Source organism: Protopterus annectens, chromosome 9.part0, assembly GCF_019279795.1.
Source record: "Protopterus annectens isolate FY-2018-M chromosome 9.part0, PAN1.0, whole genome shotgun sequence".
Classification (NCBI taxonomy): Eukaryota; Metazoa; Chordata; order Ceratodontiformes; family Protopteridae; genus Protopterus; species Protopterus annectens.
The window spans coordinates 582,115,263-582,136,140 of record NC_056743.1 but is presented as its reverse complement, the minus strand read 5'-3'; the positions used below and the strand labels follow the sequence as shown (position 1 = coordinate 582,136,140).

Sequence of the window (20,878 nt, the reverse complement as noted above, 5' to 3'; positions counted from 1 at the left end):
ACTTTGTGAGGGACAGTCCCTCTTTGGGCAGTTGTGTCCTGCAAAAAATGTGAAAAAATGGCAAATGTCCTGAGATTTTAGGACAAAATTATTTTCTATATTTTATGTCATAGTTGCATAAAACAGTTATTCTGTATCTGAAACACCTAAATGTTATAAGAAACAGAATAAGGAACTAAAATGCTACAAGAATAGACTTTTATTCAGGCAAAAAACTGAAGTTCTGTCCTTTGTACTGGCTGTGGGTATGTTTTGCCCTGCAAAATCTGATGTTTGTAGCACAAATGTCCCACTTTGGGCATTTGGAAAGGTGGCAACCCTAGTTATATGGCATGCTGTTGCATATATGGAGAAAATGCAACTTGTAGGCTGTTATTCATCACTGAAAAATAAATCAGGAACCAAACGGGCAATACAAAAACCAAGAAATTCAACAGCCCACGATAGATAATGGAACAATGAAGTCCAAGAAACATTCAGTAAAACACACTTTAATAACACATTAACGCTATACACAGTACGTTTCAAAAACATACTGTGTATAGCGTTAATCTGTTATTAAAGTGTGTTTTACTGAACGGTCCTTGGACTTCATTGTTCCGTTATCTATCGAGGGCTGTTGGATTTCATCACTGAAAAAGCATTTTACAATTTTTAAAAAACAATATGAATACATAAAACTATAAAACATCACAAGCCAATAACATTATTGAGATTTTGTACAAGCAAACATCTCTAAAACAGGCAAAGGCTATTTGGCTTAGTCTCATGGCCCTCATACATGTATTTTGGGACAAAAAGTATGTCCATGCTTCAGAGTTCTCTATCCATGAATGAAATACGGTCATACCTGGTTTGATCTTCTTAACCACAGGGTTCCTGTTTACATCTCGCATCTGCTTTATGTCCAGAAGTTCATGTGGGTTTCCGTTGTGGCTCGGCCAGCAATACACAAAGACTCTTGATCCGCTGCTACCGCAGTCTACTACAATTCCATAATTTATATCGGGATTACCAGTGTCTGTAGCTTCAGTGTCTGTAACTCGTGCAAGGTACCTACAGCAAAGGTTGGCACAAACACAAATGAGTGACTTTTACAGTAATGTAACAGCTGCATTCTTACCATAGCAGTTAAACCTACAGGGTTCCCATTATTTGTTAATCCAAAGATTGGGTTCTTCCTCCCTAAGAGTCACAGCTCATCATATTTTCCCCTGATGATTCTGTGCTATGCATGGTCCAGGCTGGTTCACAGAATACCATGACATGCCACCTGTGAAACCACCACCAGCCTGTGGCACCACCAGCACATCCCAACCACTGAGCAAGTACACTTCCTGCAAAACAAAAGAAGGATGGTGACATGCCACATACACTGTCATCAAACAATATTCAAGTATTTACTTACCTGATTTACAAGGAACTTAATTAACCATTGTTAAAAGGAAGGGATATCCAAACACAGAAGTATAACAGGAAAGTATCTGTGATCATCTGGGCTATTATATGTCAAATTTAATATGATGAGAGCAGCACAGTCTACGCCTGTCCAGCAGCTCCATACAGATGGCACAGTACCCTAATGGGGTCTTTCTAGAGAACAGCCCATAACATACAGGTCATTTCCAATGGTTCCCTAACCTGAGGCAAATTCATGGAACTCCTCCTTCTCCCAAGTAGACCAGACAACAGTAAAGAGTGCACAGTCTAGGTCAAAAAGCTTATCCTCTTGGATGTCTTGGCTGGGAAAGGATGGGAGGAAGCAGTAAGATGGTTCAGTACCTGCTACAAAAATGTTTGCTATTCTTCTGGTGCAGAGTTTGCTTAGATGAAGAATTACATGGGGGCTAAAGTGACGTTATAAATGCCCTTCAGAGTTGTAAGGTCCTGCCTACTCTTCAAAGAGCCATCCATTAAGTCATGAAAAGGCTGGATGAAGAAAACCTCCACCAACCCACATAAAAATGGGCATTCAATACTGAATTTCTGAGTTCCTCCTTGAGAGTGAACAACATCAGCCAAGCAATCCTGTGCAGGCCACTGCTAAATCTGTGGCACAAGCCAAAGCTGCAGACTAAATGGAAGACAGCTCTGGATGCTGCAGACAAAGTCTTAACCACTTCCTCCTACAGCCCACAATTAGACAAGAAGGGATTCTTCTCTAGTGCTTGATCCTGTACTGTTGATAGCAATGTGGGCAGATAATGCAAGTAGAACAGAAGTAAGCCTTTTTACCAGTCCTCTCCTGGGCTCCAAACTCAGTCTAGTTGCAAAATAATGCAGCTTGTGAGTATTATACTGGACCAAAAAAAAAAAACTGCTTTGGATTTTACCCACTGAAGAATGTGTCCTACCTGGGGCTGAAGGTACGGTATCCATGATGACTGGGGGGTGGGGGGTGGGTTAAAAAGACCCAGTGATCCCTTTCTCCCATAATACAAATGTGGACATGGGAACCAGAGGTTAATCTATAGAAGACTTCATAACTCCCTTACCTGTCTAGGAGATAATGGCCTGTAAGTCCTTAGACTAGAGTTTTTGTAAGATCCTGAACAGAAGACTCATCCATCCTCATCAGCTTCAATCACAAGCGCTTGCAGTGATTCATGCTGGGGCAACCATATGCTGGGAGAGAGCTGGACGCTGAGTAAGGGGTGACAGCAATCGGAATCTCACCATAAAAGGCCAGCATTGGGCCTAGAGATAGCATCAAACCATGTAAGTGAGGGTGCATTCCCACATCCTGTATCCAAAGTTCTTGCCATTTAAATACAGGCTTTGAACCATAAGCCATGATGTGGGAAGTTGCACTGAACTTTCCATAAGCTGGCCAGTAGCCAGCTTGGCTTGGTTAACCAAACAGTCTTGGCAGAGCCTACACCAAGGAGTACAACACTTGGTGGCTGATGGCAATGGGGAGTTGATTTCCCCTAGGTAAACGTGACTACTGGCTGCCCTTTTCACTGTTGCTGCCACAGCCCTGAAGCTTTGTAGATTACTTCACATTGAGATTTGGGGGGAGGAGTCATGTCACCCACCACCACCACACTACCTGGAAGCGAGATAAGCCAGGAGCTTCTCCCTGTCTATGGGTGGCTGCTTTGAATTACTGGCACTTATGTCAGGGCTTCATGTTGCGCATCTCTCCTAGCTAATAAAAACAGTACAGCAGACTCCCTTTTATCCTGTCTCCCTTTAACCGGCCATATTTCTGTCAAGATTGTTTTCATTGAATCAAATTTTTTTTGCCAATTCTAGGAAAAAGTACAGTGCACTGTACCCAGAGACAACATATTACTTCATCAAGAAAGTAAAGCAAAGTTAAATAAGAGTACCGGTAATCAAGACAACATGTATACATCATTTTTTAATGTATGCTTTTTTGGATTAACCAGCCTATCGTTTATCCAGCCTAATGCCTGGTCCCAGCGAGACTGGATAAGAGGGAGTCTACTGTATCTGTGCAGATCTTGATTCATTATTTACTTGCCATACGCATGCTTAGTTATTTGGCTCGATTTATTAAGGTTACCACAAAGTATACACTTTGAATTCAAGAGGAGTCCTTCTACAATGCTTGTGCTGTCTATAAACTAAGAAAGGTTACAATAAGTGTAAGCACAGTGAATACTTTGTGGTAAACTTTGTGAATATGGCCTACTATACTTTTGGGGAATAAACACAGGAACTTCTCAACAATGTGTGTTGCAACTGAGCTCTGAAGTCTGTCAATGGTAGGAAAAAAAGAACTGGTCTTAGGGTGTGGGTGTGGTCACATATCCAAGGCACAGCGTAACATCATATAGTCACTAACTACGGGGATCTTCCGAGAAGATGTTGTTGTCGAATTGTAACTGGTGGAGAGAATACTCCTAACTGTAGGACCCACCAAGCACGGCTCCTGATGTTAGGTCCAAGAAGGGTGTTAGGCAAATTGCATAGAAACAATCAATTATACAACTGAAATCGTGCATAGCAAAGCAAAATGCATCTGCTTAGCTCACAAATCATATGAGCCAGGGGATTTACAATGAAAGTTATTACAGAAATGCAAATCTGCTAAAAAAGCAATATTCAAAGACTGCACAGGCAGGTGTGTTTCAAATGCTATATCATAATCTGCTACTTGCAGAACAAAGTGCAACATTTATACAAAAGCATCTCAAACGCATAGTAAAATTATTCTTTAGAAAAACTCAACCTTGCGGTTTGATTACTGCTTGTAATTTTTTTAACCCACCACTTATTTGGTCACTGCTTATGTGAGTCACAGTATAGGTGAGGGAAGTAAAGACCGACCACAACTGCATGAATGCTGTGCCACAAACAATGCTTGTGGCAACAAGTTAACTCCAATAATATGGTTACATCAGCATTAAAATACTCCTAAACTTTTACAAGCAACAGCAAAACTAAACTAGCTACTGTGAGCAGGCTAGTGTACAGGATTTTAACAGCTTCTTTTGAGGCCGCAAAAATCAGAGCAGATTATAGAGCCTTGGAAAGGATTTCAAATGCAACACTGCAGCAACTACAAAAGTAGAGATTCTTCCCAATCTTTCCAGAAGGAAACGGGATTATAGCAACAGAAAAGACAGAAAGGGTAATGTACAGGTTATCAGACACTTGCATATATACAGTTTCAGATAATAATGTCCAGTCATTGCAAAAATTGCTATAGAAAAGTTATTGTAGTGTAATGAAAGATCTGCATTAGAAAAGCACAGCTGTATGAAATTTACAACAACAGTAGATGTCCTCTTCGCTGTTACAGTATTCTTCAACTAAGGGATTACCTGCCAAGGATAGCCCAACATCTGGCCAGTATACCAATGCCTTTAGTTCTTATAGGTGCTGTACGTCACCTGTATGCTGAGCAAGAAGGAGAACTCTCATGAGCTGCCCTCTGATGAATGGGCCAAAGCCACTCAACCTTGGGAGGGCTGAAAGAAGCCTCCCACCCCGTGTCTGAGGCATCCAAAAAAAGTTCCTGGGAGGGGAATGGGGGGTTGAAAAGGAAGCTCTGGGTTGAGAGACAGCTGATGAATCCACCACTGAGACTCTAGTTTGAGACATGGAAGAGGAGGGACTAGAAGGTTTATAGGATGCAAGTGTTGCAGCCATACAGATTTTAGGAACCATTACAGCTTCCTCATATGGAGTCTGGCTAGAGATAACGTAGGAATGGTGGATGCCATGAATCCCAGAGCCTTTAGAAATTATCTGGCTGTAACGGAGACCTGAGGAAAACGGGACTGAAAAAATGCAATTACAGCAAGAGCCTTGGATGGTGGTAGGGAAGCCAGCACAGGAATGATCTGGAGCCTGCAACCAAGAAAAACATGATCTTGAGAAGGAGACAGGAAAGATTTCTTGAAATTTAAGGTAAACCCTGGGCTCTGCAAGAGTAAAACAGCACAGTGAAGGTGCTGAAGCAAGGACTCTGGGGAGGAAGCCTGAATAAGCAGGTCATCCAGGAAAGGAAAGATTTGTATCCCCCTTCATCCTGCAAAGGCAATAACAGGAGCGATGCATTTGGTGAAAACCCTTGGAATAGCAGACAGACCAAAGGGCAAAGCAGAGAACTGAAAATGCAAGGAAGAAACAGATAAATGCAAATTTTTCCTGAAATGGGGATGCATATGGATGTGAAGACAAGCATCCTTAAGATCCAGAGAGACTAGGAAAGCCTGAGGAAGAACAGGAGGAAACAGAGTCTGAAGGAACAGCAATCAAAAGGAGGGGATCTGCAGTAAGGTCCAGAAGAGGCCTCCAGGTACATTTTTCTAGGGGACCAAAAACATTCTGGAATAAAACCCCTTCACCTCCTGGGGAGCAGGAACTGCTTGGATGGTGCCTTGTGCCAAAAGGCCCTGAAGAACATCCACACCATGAAGTACCCCCCGACAGCTGATGAACAGACCCCATGAATCCTGAGTGATTATTAACCAATTGGGAAACGAAAGGGAAAGACAAAGAGAGAAAGGGACCTGACTTAGGATAGAGGGAAGAAGACAGACAGAACCGGTTTTGCCTTGAAAAGGAGGTTTCTGAGTAGTGGGAGTCTCAGTAGACTTGGCTGGAGGAACCCATCTAGAACCCTTCTTACCTTTGGAAGGAGGGTGAGACTGTTTAAAACAAAAGCATGCTTAGAGAGATTATTCAGCTGAAATTAGGAATAGCAGAAACAAACATATGCTTCAATTCCTGCAAGGCCTTGCCCTTGTCCTGAAGTGACTTAAAAAGCTCAGCAGCAGCAGAACTAAAGCGCTTATTATTATAAAGGGGAGCATCCAACAAGTTAGCCTTCATATCATCAGGTAAATATACAATGAACAAACCAGGCATCCACCAAGGCTGATAACTAAAGTAGAAAGTCTTTAATACACAGGATTAGCGCTTTCACACAAAATGTGCTTCATCAGATCCAAATGATAAAACAATAAAAGCCATTACATAGTAAAACACACATGACAAATAGCCAATCACCATTTACAACCAATTACTGATGTATATTACATTTTTTAAGAATTAGTTTTAAAGGTACAGAGGCATTAAGACCAGGCAGCTTATCCGCCTGTAGTTTACAATCACCATTGGTGGATGCCTGGTTTGTTTGCTGTACATTTAGATTTTATTTCCTACTAGACAACTTTTGGCTTCCTTGGATACATTTTTTTTTTTTTTAATATCATCAGGTAAGGGCTGGAGGTGAAGCCACGAATAGCACTTCAATACAGAACCAACACTAGCAGCTCTAGTAGCAGCATCAGCTATATTATAACTATATTTAAAACAGCGACAAGCCACCTGGGAAGAGAAGCCCAATAAAGACAGGGCCAAAGCCTTCCCTTCAGAATCAGGAATGTCAGAGACAATCTGGGAAGCCTGAGAGAGAAGAGCTAAGACATACCTGGTCATATGGATCCAATAATTAATAGCACAAAAGGCCAGGGTAGCAGCAGTACATACCTTTTTGCCCAGCTGCTCCATGGCCCTACTGTCCTTATCAGAAAGAAGCAGTTTAGTAGAAGGCAAGAGCTTAGAATGTTTGGCTGAAGAGACAGACACAACAGAGGTGTCAGCAGAGGAGCATTTGTAGAGAAACTTACACTCAACAGGCACCTTATAAAACCTGTTAAGTTTTTTAGGGGTTGGAGGATGGGAATCAGGAGCCTGAAAAGCTGCTGAAAAAGTGTCCAACAGGGCAGCCAAGACCAGAGGAACAGCAAGGAGCTTTGGGTACTTCATATGGAGGAGTTCACAATACCTTTTCTGGATGTAAGGAACCCCAGAACAATCCCATTTAAAGAATTACATCATAAGAGAGATGGTATCCCCAAAACAGAGTTCCTCAAAGGGAAAATCTGGGCTAATGAATTCTTTCTCTTCAGAACCAAAGTCCAATGGAGAAGGAATCTGAGAGGATTATGTCAAAGACTCTTCCTCCCGAATCAAAATCCTCATCTGTGTAGTCCTGCTCCCTAGACCTTGAGTACAGTAGAAGACCAAGGGGGAGCAAGGGCAGAAACTCCCTGTGAAAGCTTCAACCCCCATGGGTGCTTTAAACAACCAATGATTAAATCCTGCCATTTATGCTGGGGATCTTTAGGAGCAGGGAAGATGTGTTTTGTTTTCTGTTTCTTCTTTAAAGGGACATCAGCCTTAAATACCTTAGGAGGTTTGGATCCTTGCTGACAATCAATGTAGTGGGAATCTCCACCCAAAACAAAATCTGCAGAACACCCCTCATTCCCTGTGAAATGACCAGCAGAGGTTCCCCATCCATAATAGATGTCTGCATAGCCTCCAAGGACATACAAGAAGTCGGATCCATGATGGCCTCCAGCATGGTCGTGGAACAGGAATCCAATGGAACAGCTGGACGATACTCCAGACTTTCACCAGCCTTGACAGAGACATCCAGGGGAGGCGGTACAACATCCAAATCTCACCTAACCTTTTTGGTCTTCTTAGCAGACAGATGCCCTTCGGGATAGGAAGATTCTGTCATAGCACTCTGTGCCAATAACTTAAGACATTGATTCTCCACGTAGATAGACAAGGAGGAGAGATGACTATGTAGGGTCTTGGGGTCAGATGCTTGACAAATAAAGTATTTAGAATGGTCGTGAGAAGCAACAAAACAAAAAGGACACTGCTTGTGATAGTCCTTATGGAGAATCGGTCTCCCACACTGACATTTTCCCTTTCTGGATGACATGTAAACTCGCAAATCAACAAAAAGAAAAAGAGACAAGAGTGTGCAGACTGATTATTGAAGATGGCATTCAGACTGGCGGCAAAGAAATTCTGAGGTATGTACATCCATACATCACCTTTATGCCCTACACCGTGAGCAGGGATCATAGTGTGATGTACGATGTCCTTAAAATATTAAGGCTTTGGTATACTGGCCAGACATTGGGCTACCATTGACAGATGATCCCTTTAGTGAAGAATGCTGCAACAGTCACGTGGAAGGAAACCTCTTCTTACCCTGGGGGGGGGGGGGGGGTGAGTATGTCTATGAATAAAGGCAGACTTGAAAGGATAGTTCCTCTGAAACTTGGGAATAGAGGACACAGATATATGCTTCAGTTCCTGCAAAGTCTTACCCTTATCCTGGAGGAATTTAAAAAAGTCAGCAGCAGCAGTCCCAAGAAGGCTTCTGTTATCCAAAGGTGCATCCAAAAGCTTGGCCTTGATAACATCAGGCAAAGCATGAAGATGTAGCAAAGAATAACGTCTCATTACTGACCCAAAGGCAGCAGCCCTGAAAGAGGCATCAGCTGCATCATAGCTGCATTTTACTGAGTGATGGGCAAATTGAGAAGTGGACCTTACAGAGAAAGGGAAGACGTCTTTCCTCCAGAATCAGGAAAGTCAAAAACTACCTTACAAACCTGGGAAAGGCAGGACAAACATGCATGGTCATATAAGTCTGGTACTTAATGTCCCTAAAGGACAAGGTGGCAGCAGTATAAACTTTCTTGCCCAACCTTTCCACGAGCCAACTATCCTTATCAGGAGGAAGGAGCTTAGTAGAAGGCAACAGTTGAGAGGGTTTGTCAAAAGAAACTGAAACTACTGAAGGATCAGCAGAAGGGAACTTAAAAACCTGCAGTCCTCTAGCACCTTGTAGAGCCTATCAGCTTTCTTTGGTGCAGAAGGCTGACAGTCAGGAAATAACAGAGGCTGCAAAAAAGGTGTCCAAAAGGCTAGCTAGAACAGAAGGGACAACTGAGGGACACTGGTACAAGGGGCAAAGACCTGCATCTGGATACCATACCATTAATAATTACGGTGGCCAGGAAGAATAATTTCCTAACAATAATGGATATATCTAACAAATCAGAGTTCATTGTTCATGATTGCGTCTAGGTCCCTCATAATGGTTTCAGGTTTGAGGGGTATAACTTAGATGGGAGGTGCAGGAGTGTTCTTCTTTCCCAGAAAGTGCTACACTACATTTGTAAGCACCAAGTTTGAGCCCGGATGAGGGAAGTGTGTTTACGTCGTGTGTGAGTCCAGGTACCAGTGCAGTATAACCTCTCCTCTGCAGGACATGTGTATCAATTGGAGAGAGAATGAGTGCAACAACCTTGCAGTCATCATCAAATTTTGCCAGCAATAAAGCCTTGACATCAAAGATATTCTGAAGAAGAGGAGTCAAATATGGAGCCCTCTACTGTGTCACTAGTAAGAAATCTTTTACAGAAAGGTGTGCCACCAACTCTCATTGTGCACGTGTTTATGTCAGTGAGTCAATCTGCTATCTAGTGGATTACACAGGACTTACTATACAGGTTGGTGAGCTTTTCTGTAATACAACTGTGTGTGGAACACTAGATTCAGGTGGGCGGTATGCACCTACTAGTCATTATCCTGTGATTCAGTCACACCTTTAACAAAGATTACCGGTTTCAATGGACAGGGCCTACACTTTAAAAAGCCAAATTAATTTTGGCCAAGGGACTGTAGGTAACTGATTTAATAATTTATGAATGTTAAACAGTAAAAATGGGTTCAGACAGGAATAAGAATGAAATGATTCCATCAGACCATGAAATAATCTTCGTAATCCTTCCTAAAGAGCAAATAAGTATTCTCATCAACTTAGAAATCTGCTGGTGGAAGATGACAGTTCTACTCGACCATTCTGCTCCAATATTCGGTCACTAAACAGATTCTGCACGCACTACCCGCTCTCTGGCAGCATGCCTTCCCTATCCACATTTATAACCATTCTACTCCAATATTCGGTCACTAAACAGATTCTGCACGCACTACCCGCTCTCTGGCAGCATGCCTTCCCTATCCACATTTATAACCATTCTGCTCCAATATTCGGTCACTAAACAGATTCTGCAGCACTACCCGCTCTCTGGCAGCATGCCTTCCCTATCCACATTTATAACCATTCTGCTCCAATATTCGGTCACTAAACAGATTCTGCATGCACTACCCGGTCTCTGGCAGCATGCCTTCCCTATCCACATTTATAACCATTCTGCTCCAATATTCGGTCACTAAACAGATTCTGCACGCACTACCCACTCTCTGGCAGCATGCCTTCCCTATCCAGATTTATTTCAAATACACTTTAGCTCTCAATTCAGGCATACCAGATTCTCTAACCCGACTTTGTTTTTAAAAACACAATATGTAAGAACTTACAGACTGTACCTTTGGAACTGGCTGTCCTGATGTGACAGCACATATTTTTTCTTGTCAAGATGAGAGAGAAGTAAAGCACTACAACCAGGATGAAGAGTACCATGACAAAGGTAACTTGTCGGAAAGTGCTGTTTAAGATTCGTGGAATTGCCACTGGCGATAAACTGAAATGCCAGGATGCTGGCAACAAGCAGGAGAAACTTAGCCTAAAATTAACAAAAAGACAAATTAAATGTTGTGCAGATCACATAAAATAAATTCAAACCAATTTTCTAAAAACATATTTAATTATGGATTCCTTTAATCTATAAAAGTTGCAGAGTAATACTGCACAACACTACTTGACAGTTAAAGGACAATGACATCTTCCCAGAAACATTAATTTAACATTATGTTTCATCAGCAGCTGCAATGCACATGACAAGGTTACTATTTATTCTGCAAACACAATGTTTGTGTTGTGTTTTTGATGTTTATATTTTCTCTTATTTGCTCATGCTGTCACTATGTCCAAGTCCTCAAAACGATCTCACATGGAGTATCCTCCAGTAATACAGTAACAAAGCAACATGGGTAAAGAAAATTAAAATTGCTTTTTTTGGATGTGAACTCATTTACTCATGCAGTGGTTACAGTGCAACATTTCACACTGCTAGTATACAATTTAGACAGCTTACCTGCAACAATTAGCTGACGATATATATTTCTAGGAAGTACAAGTCTCCTGTGGCTGTGATGCTATGGTCTTGGGTAACATCAATACATACATACATATACATATATATATATATATATATATATATATATATATATACATACATATATACATACATTTTTTGTTTCCATAATTCACCAATTTAAGAAATAGGTTGCAGTTCTAAGACTATTAAAGGAGGGTGTCCTCAATAAAATAAAATACAAGGCATCTGTTTTCTACATCATTAAAGTACAGTTGTGTAAAATCTTACTATAACAGTAGATGTCATACTTCTCACTATTGCAGTATTCTTTACTCCTAGGATATCCTTCCAGGGATAGCCGAATGTCCTGCTAGCATACCAAAGCCTTTACATCTTCCAGGCACTGTATACCAGACATATGTCCTACATGCAAGGAGTAAGGTACATATGTGATGTACGAGTGCCTAATCCTCAGAACAAAGTGCCCCAGAAGAACCAAAGCAACCCTAGACAAAAGCAATAACATGTACATCCAGGCCAATAAAAAGAGACAGACAGAAAAAAAAGAAAGAAAAAGGTCCACTACTCGGCCAGAAGGAAAACAACAGAAAGCAACAGGGGGTAGGAAGGAGAGACAGAATACTACAACAATGAGAAGCAGGACATCTACTGTTACGGTAAGATCTTGTAAAACTGTACTATGTCCTTCCTTATCTCTGTTGCAGTACTCTTTACAGTAGTTTTTGTACTCACCCAAGAGTAAAACTATGGGAGAAGGAAGCCAAAGAAGAGCCCTCAAAAAAAAAAATGAAAGATGGTCCTAGAAATAACATTCCACTTGTAATCCAAAGTGGATCTAGTATCCAGACCCTTAAACAACAGAAGAAGCCACTGCCCTGGTAGAATGAGCATGAATAGAAGAGGAAAGTTGCTTGCCATGAAAAGAATATGCCTTAAGAAATCCAGGAGGAGATGGTCTGCTTAGACATTGCCAAACCCAAATGCCTGGCATGAAAGGAAACAAAAAGCTACTCAAATTTCCTGATTGGTTTTGCCTTGTCCAAGTAATATCTGAGCTGCCTATGTAAATCCAGTGTATGAAGAACCCTATTATTAGGATTATGTGGAGAAGGGAAAAAAGAAGGAAGATGAATGAACTGATTCAAGGATAAATCAACACCCATAAATACTAAAGAAGGACTGATATGAAGAGAGACACTGTCCCTGTGAAAAAACAAAAAATGTGGTAGAGTAACAGCCACCAACAATACAGTCTTCCAAGTCAGCTTAGTAGGGAAGAAAAAATGCAGATTCTAAAGACAACTGGGTTAATTTCTCAAGAAAAAAATGAAGGTCTCAAGGAGGAGGAACAGGCTTTCTAGGAGGCCGAATATGAAAGACACCTTTCAAAAAACAGTTTGACTTAACATTAGAAGCCAAAGGTGGATTCAGAGGTAGACAAGTAGAAATGAACTTTAACAGTTGAATATGCCAAGGCAGAATTAAGCAACTCACACAAATATTTATTTATTTTTATTTTATTTTACATTTGTTGACCGGGCTAGTCCAACTGGATACATGTCCATTTTCAGTAGAGGCCCAGGGAGAAAAGCTCCAAAGGAAAAAAACTTACAAAAAATTTAAAATGCAACATAAATGATTACAAAAGGCATCGAAAGACAGTAATACAAAATTGAGTAAAAAAGTTTACATAAAAAATAGAGGAAAAAAAATAAAGAATTGACTTAAACATTACATAAAAAATGGAAAAATTGACTTAAATAGACAAATAAGGAAAATAGAGACTCAGAGACATTAGTATTTAAGTAAATATAGGTTAATATATAGAGTGTAGTATATAGAGGGGACTCAGAGACATTAGTATTTAAGTAAATATAGGTTAATATATAGAGTGTAGTATATAGAGGGGACTCAGAGACATTAGTATTTAAGTAAATCTAGGTTAATATATAGACTGTCGTATATAGAGGGGACTCAGAGACATTAGTATTTAAGTAAATATAGATTAATATATAGACTGTAGTATATAGAGGGGACTCAGAGACATTAGTATTTAAGTAAATATAGGTTAATATATAGAGTGTAGTATATAGAGGGTTTATTGGTAGGAATATAGTGGTTTTGGAGTGGAACAAATAAGAAAGGACTATAGGAACTCTCACAGAAAAAAAGGGTCCAGTTCATGCCTGAGGCACCAAATAGAAAATGTATTCCATTTAGTCACATATAATTTTCTAGTAGTGGATTTTCTGGCTTATTGCAAAATCTGAAGCCCATCCTCAGAAAATTGATGCGCATAAGGTATCAAAACCTTATCACCCAAAATGTCAATTGAAGGTCGAGCAATTGGGGGTGAATGAGAGATCCCTCGTCTTGTGTGAGAGCATCCATTATTGGGGTAAATTGTGATGTCTGTCCTTGGCCAGATAAAAGAGAAGGGGAACCAGTACTGTCTGGGCCAAAAAGGAGTCACCAGCAAGAGTTTGGGCCTATCCAACATGATCTTGTGCAGAACCTTTGGTAGTAGAGGAAGAGGGGGAATTGGCATACAGAAACATCTCCTTCCAAGAAAAAGATATATCGTCCACTTTTCAAGCCAGAGGATATGGCATTCTTGAACAGAACTGGGGAAGTTGTATATTCAGAGTGCAGGCAAAAAAGATCTACTTGAAGAGTACCCCATCTGTATACAATGTGCAGAAACACCTTCCTGTAAAGCATCTATTCTTAAGGATTTGTCCTGGACCTGCTCAAAGAGTCTATCAGATATTACTCTGAAGAAATGCAGACCAGCTGAAGGACCAAGTGACATCAGACTACAAATTCCCAAGCCTGAAGGGCTAGCATGCAAAGAATGTAAGATTTTGTGCCCCACTTGCTTGCTGAAGTACCACATGAGTATGGTACTGTCTGTAAAAACTTTACAGGACCTGGAACACATAGGAAGTGAAAAGTCTGCAGAGCTAGAAGTGCAGCCCACATTTCCTTGATGTTGATATGCCAGGTGTAGATGGGACCAAAGACCCTGGATTTTGAGGTTGTTGGAAAAGGCTCCCTAACCGTGATTGGAAACATCTGTGTACAGCTCTCAAGTAGTGAGAGGAACCTGGAAAGGCAGACTTGGATTCAGGGAAACTTGGTGAATCCACCAGCAGAGCTCGGGCTTGAAGCAAGTTAAGAGAGGAACCCAAACTTCCAGTGGGTGGCAGTGCTGGGGCCAAACAGTGTTGAGATACTATTGAAATTTCCATATGTGGACCCTAGTAAAGGAAACCATGGGAATGGCGGATGCCATGTATTCCCAAGTTCAGAGAAATTCACTTACTGGAAGAACTAGAAGAAGCAGCAGACTGACAATAAGCAGTGAAAGAAAGAAAGGGCCTTGGGAGGTGGCAGACAAGCAGACATTTGAATGGTCTGAATCTTGTAACCCAGCAACATTTGGTCTTGACAGGGAGTCAACACAGACTTTTTGAGACTGACTATAAATCCCACACAGCACAGAAGAAGCATAGTGAAATGTCACTCCTGAAGCAGGAGCTGCTGAGAGGGGACTTGAATCAAAAGGTTGTTCAAATAAGGGAATATCTGAATTCCCTGAAGTCTGCAGAAGGCTATCATGAGGCCAAACATTTGGTAAAGACCATTGGAACTGACCAAAAGGCAAAGCAGAGAACTGATAATGAGAGGAAGAAACAGAGAAATGTAAAAGCTTTCTGAAGACAGGGTGAATAAAAATGTGAAGGTAAGTGTCCTTCAAATCCATGGATACCAGAAAGGCTTGAGGAAGCAACAGAGAGAAGAGTGTCTGAAGAGTCAACATCCTGAAAAAAGAAACCATGAGAGAGATGTTGAGAAAATGACAGGTCTACATAGTCCTCCATGACCACTCCTTCCTGAGAACCAGAAACATCCTGGAATAAAAATCTCTTCCCTGCAGAGACTAGGGGACAGGTTTGATGGTTCCCTGAACCACCAAATCATGCAAAGCCAAATAAAAATGTGGGAGCTGTCAAAGAGAAGGCTGAGGGAGGGACTTCCAAACCATAAAATAACCGTTTTGGATAATGGACAGAAACCAAGTGTCTGTAGTTATCTGTTACCAAACAGGAAAAGAAAGAGAGATAACTTGAGGGGCAGATGAATCTGGTTCAGGGATAGGGGAATTTGGATGTCAAACAGACGAAGAAGATTTATCAGGGAAAGAAGGCTTTTGACTCTTAGTACCTTGAAAAGGCTGGTCTGGAAAAACTCTTTTTAGAAGGCTTCTTGCCCCTAGAAGGTTGTTTAGCCTGCCTGTGAACAAAGGAAGGTTTAGAAGAATTATTTCTCCAAAACTTAGGAACAGGAGAGACAAAGATTTGTTTCAAATCCTGCATAACTTTAAGCTTATCCTGAAGGGTCTTAAATAATTCAGTCTCAGTAGTGCCAGAGATTCTAGTTATCTAAGGGAGAATCCAACAATTTGGACTTGAAGCAGAGCCAAGAGACGTAACCAAAAATGGCTCCTCATAACAGATCCAGATGAAGCTGCCCTAGAGGAGGCATCAGCAGTATCACTGCAACATTCAATAGAATGATGAGCTATCTGAGAAGCACAGCTCAGAATGGAAATGGCAGAAATCTTATCCTTTGAGTTGGGCAAGTCAGCCAGAATGCCCCTATGTTGGGAGAGAAGAGCCAGGACATACCTCATCATATGGGTCTGGTAATTAATAGCCCTGAAGGCTACTGTAGTAGAGTTACATTATCATATCTACATAAGGCATGGCTATTCTTATCAGATGTTGAAAGCTTAGAAGAAGCCAGTAACTTGTATGACTTATCAGTAGCTATAGAAATAACAGTACAATCTCAGGAAATGTTTTTATATAACAACTTTACAGAACTTGCCCGGTTTCTTAGGGGCAGGGGCCTGAGAAGCTACAGTGAAAATATCCAGGAGGGCAGCCAGCAATGAAGGGACCGTGGAAGGCAGAAGAGAATCTATTTGCAAGAGTTCGTAGTATCTTTTTTTTTGAACGTCAGAAACCTGGGAACAGTCCCACAAAGTGTTCTGTCATACAAACCACAGTATCCCCAAAATAAAACTCCTGCACAAGACAGGAGAAAGTGAGCCCTCTTCATCAGACCACAGGGCAAGGGGAGAGTGGATCTAATAGGAGCAATCCAATGACTCCCAACTAGAGTCTAACCCATCATCAAATGAATCAGAATCCCTGGTGCATTTGGAAGGAGTGGAAGACCAAGGAACAGAAAATCCTTGGGAGGGGAATAAGAGCCATAACAGCGTTGACCCCCCCCCCCCAAGTGAAATCCTGCCATTCTTTGTGGGGATCCTTAGCCACAGGGGCCACACGGTTAATTTTCTGCTTTTTAAAGGAACATCAACTTTAACAAATCTAGGAGGTTCAGTCCCTTGCCTAGATTCATTGAGGGTACCACACACCTTTTCTCTAACAAGTATTTGGAGAATCCCCCTAGACCACTCTGAAATAATCAGCTATGGTTCCCCCTTCCACATATGCACCAGATGGAGGCACACCCTCAGTGGACGTGTGTAGGCAGCTCCATGATGGCCTCCAACTGGGTTGTGACAGAAGGAGTAGACAGCTGCACCAGATGGTCTTTGTATTCTTCATCCAACTTGACAAAGATCTGGCAGAGGCTAAACAACAGTAGGATTAGTTTGTACTTTTTTGGCTTTCTTTTTAGGTGGTGCCTGAATGTTGGGGCAGGCAGATTCTACTGTGGTACCCTGAGCCAAAAGATTCAGTCATTGGCTCTCCACATAAACAGAGACAACAAACAACTGAGGAGTGTCTTAGGGACAAATGCCAAACAAATCTCACACTGTGCATGGTCACGAGTAGCACTTAAACAAAAAGGCACTGTGTGTGTCTATCTTTATGGGGAAACTGCCTCCCACACTGACATTTTCCCTTCCTGGATGACATGTAAACTAAGGTAATCATTACAAAAAAAAAAAGAAGAGACCCCAGTGGGGCACTTACCTGTAAACGGCTCGGCAGTGGAACCAAAGCGGTGAACAGCTTGAAGACCAAATTCAAACACAGTGTTTGGACTGGCAGCAAAGACGTTCTGAGGATTAGGTGTTCATATGTCACATATGTACCTTACTCCTTGCATGTAGGACATATGTCTGATGTATGGCACTCAAGAAGTAAAGGCTTTGGTATGCTGGCCAGATGTCCAGCTATCTTCAGTAGAATATCCCAAGGGTAAAGGAATACTGTGATAGTGATATGGAAGGACATCCCTAGTATGTGCCAGTATAGAAAGCACATATGTTAAGGAAGTCATTCCCATTTCCATAAGGTACCCATTTCCATTTGCTGTGAAAAATATATCACCTTTTCTTTTACAAGGAAGCTGGATCTTTGTTCAGAAAGATTAACTTCAGCTGTGGTTTTCAAGTGAATGTATGTTACAAATGACATTCCTGCAAAACTGGTCACAAGATAAGGGCAATTTTATCATTTGCGTACAACATGAAAGGGGCATTACAGACTGGTTTATAAAGCAAATCCCCAAAGATGCAAACCCACACCTTACTTACATTTAGTTGAATAAAATATTGCACAACATTAAACTGGAAAGATAGATCTTTACTTAGTTGGGAGGGCTTCAGACAAATGGCGATTGAATATCTATCAGCCCATAAAATTCTAAAATTAAATCATAAAGACTACCCACAACTCGTAAAACACTGGACCATACTATTTGATCTCACTTCAAAGTGAGTTTTTATAACTCCTATTCTCAGTTGAGGGAATAGACAAATTACTGGATCTCTGCACCATTTTCTTTCACCATCTTTAACTTTACCCTTTTTACTGGGAGGACCCCTGAAAATACAAATTCAAATACACTGCTCTTTACTGCAGCTAACATTGGAATCTGTGTGAATGTTACTTATTAGATGACAGATGCCACCTACGTAAATAGTTTTTTTTGTAAATAGTTTCTAACAATGTTTTGTAAGTAGCAATGTTATATATTAAGTCTTTGATTGTTGTTTGTCTTTTCTGTCAGTTTAAATGTTTTGTTTCTATACAAAAATTAAATAAAGAATATGAAAATAAAATAAAGCAAATCACTACATGAGCAATATAGAAGTCTCTGAAATATGGGTTTGAATACAAAACCAAAGCTAATTTTGTTGAACTGCTACAAAGGGGAAACTCTCCCTGTTTATTTACGGGCACAATTTTCCTCATGTTTGGCAAGTGCTATTGCAAATGCTTTTTTATTTTTTACTCAAATACACAATTGCACCGATTATAGTTACTTAACTGTCCTGCAGCCTTTTGCTTCCACGACATTGCAGAACTAAGATTTTGTAGCTGCTTTTGCTATAGAATATACTCCAGCTGATAGCAAGATATTCACTTGATATTCAAAATATGTTTCATACTGAATAGCTTTTAACTGTTTATTTTATTTATTTGTCTTTGTTTACCGGGAAAGCCCAACTGGGTAATACCCATTTTCAGTAATGTTTAAATTTGTTAGGATAGCAGTGGCGTATAAGAGAGTTGGCAGTAAGAAGGTGGTGGCTTGAGTTTTTCTTGTAGTATCTGTAAGGAATCCAATGATCCTATAAAGGGAGCTTAGTTTGTGGTGTGTAGATTTAATGGTGTGCAGTATATGGTGGTCATATTTGAGACTGTCATCTATTATAATGCCTAGAAGTTTACTGAGCTGCAGTTTCAATGGCAATATTATTTGCTGACTTTATGGTAAAAGATTGCTCTTGATTTTGGCAACTTTTTGAGGTGAAAGCATTAACTTACTTTTCTTGGGGTTGAATAGTAAGTTTGATTCTTTGAGCCATGTATCTACAGAGCAGAAAGATTTCTGGGTAATGCCTTAGTGCTTATTTATTGCTGAGGCCTCACATACTAATGCCAAGTCATCTGAATGCTGAGCTAAACAAGCATGGTAAGTGGAGGTGTGAAGGTTATTAATAAACATATTAAATAGCAGAGGACCTAGGATAGACCCCCGAGGAACACCTGTACTAACTGGTTGAAAAGATGAGTAGGTTTGCTGCAAATTAATGGCTTGTTGCCTTCCAGATAGGTAACTACGGAACCACAACAACAAGTATTGTGAAAGTCCTACTAAGGAGACTTGAACGAGCAGTTGCTGGTGCAAGACATCATCAAATGTCTTTGACAACTCTAAGAATATTCTGGACACAAGGAGACCATCGATTGTCAGGTTATCACATTGGTAAAATGCAGCAGAGCAGTAGTGGTACTGTGCTGGGGCCTAAAGCCATTTTGTGTTTCTGAGAGCAGGTTATTTGAGATTAGGTACTGCATCAGCTGCATATGGATGCATTCTCTAATATTTTGGAGAGGGGGAGAGAATCACTATTGGTCTGTAGTTATTAAATGCTGTAGATGTACCACCTTTGTGCAGTGGTATGATGTATGATTTCTTCCAGAGTGATGGGGGATATCTTTCTGCTATGGACTTAATTAGCATGGACACACAGAAGGCTATGACTTCTGCAGCCATTTGTAGGTAGTCTGAAAACTGTACTTTTCTAAAGCATCCTCTTCTGTTAAAACTGTTCCTCTGCTCTACAATTTCTAGAATGTCTCTAGCTGCCTCAGAAGGCAAACCCATTAAGATGCAGGCCCAGTACAGAAAAATAAGGTAGAAGATTGGGATAAGCTTTTCCCTGGTTGTTAAAAGGCAGCACTGGCAGAGCCACTAGCATAACTTTAAAGTGACTTACTGATAAGCAGACTGGTACACAATGACAAGAGGTTAAAACCTGCATTTCTCTTTTATAAAACTGCATATGAGATGGAGTAAAACACCCTGACCCCATCTGCAAAAAATGGGTTGTGGATAGATGGACTTCAGATACAATAATACAGCCACAGACCATACCCTCTTCCTTAATTTACATATAGTCTATACATTATGCTTTATGATTTTCTTCTACTCTCAGTCCTGCCTGAATAAAATTAACAGAAAGAGTCTGTGAAGTACATATGGCACTGCTGAACGCAAATGCTTGCCCGGTGTCAGCAACAAGGAATGACACAGCATAAGTCCTGCTAGCATATAATTATACAGCTCTATGACTAGGTCACCACTAGAAAGGGATAAAACACTGAGCATTGTGTCTATCAGGATGACACAACATCTTAATATGAAAATCAAAAGATAAGGGATTGGGTTCCTGTCAAAAATGGTTAAGCAGAATAGAAAATGGATGCATGACTGGAAGCAGCAGGGCCATTACAACAGAAATGTTCAGTTAATAAAATCTCCAGAGAGCAACAAGTGAACTGGGCACTGCAAAGATGGCAGGGGAGGAAGGAATAAACAGCCAATGACATCTCTCTTCCTTGGGCGATGGTGTGTAGGTTTCTGCCATAGCTGGGTACCCTCTAGTAGAGACCAGATTATGATGCCATAGGCCTAGTTTTGATGATAGGAGAATGGGGTTG

The 20,878-nt window shown here is 40.8% G+C and overlaps 1 protein-coding gene across 3 annotated transcripts in view; it reads right to left on the bottom strand.

Annotated features, from left to right (window-relative positions):
* ENTPD4 (ectonucleoside triphosphate diphosphohydrolase 4) overlaps positions 1–20,878 on the bottom strand; it is a 203,254-nt gene that overhangs the window by 120,295 nt on the left and 62,081 nt on the right. For all 3 annotated transcript variants that reach the window (XM_044083115.1, XM_044083116.1, XM_044083117.1), the window contains exons 3-4: positions 10,690–10,886; positions 851–1,056 (exon numbers count right to left, since the gene is read on the bottom strand). In XM_044083115.1, the coding sequence (XP_043939050.1) occupies positions 851–1,056; positions 10,690–10,886 (403 nt within the window). The remainder of the gene's footprint in view (positions 1–850; positions 1,057–10,689; positions 10,887–20,878) is intronic.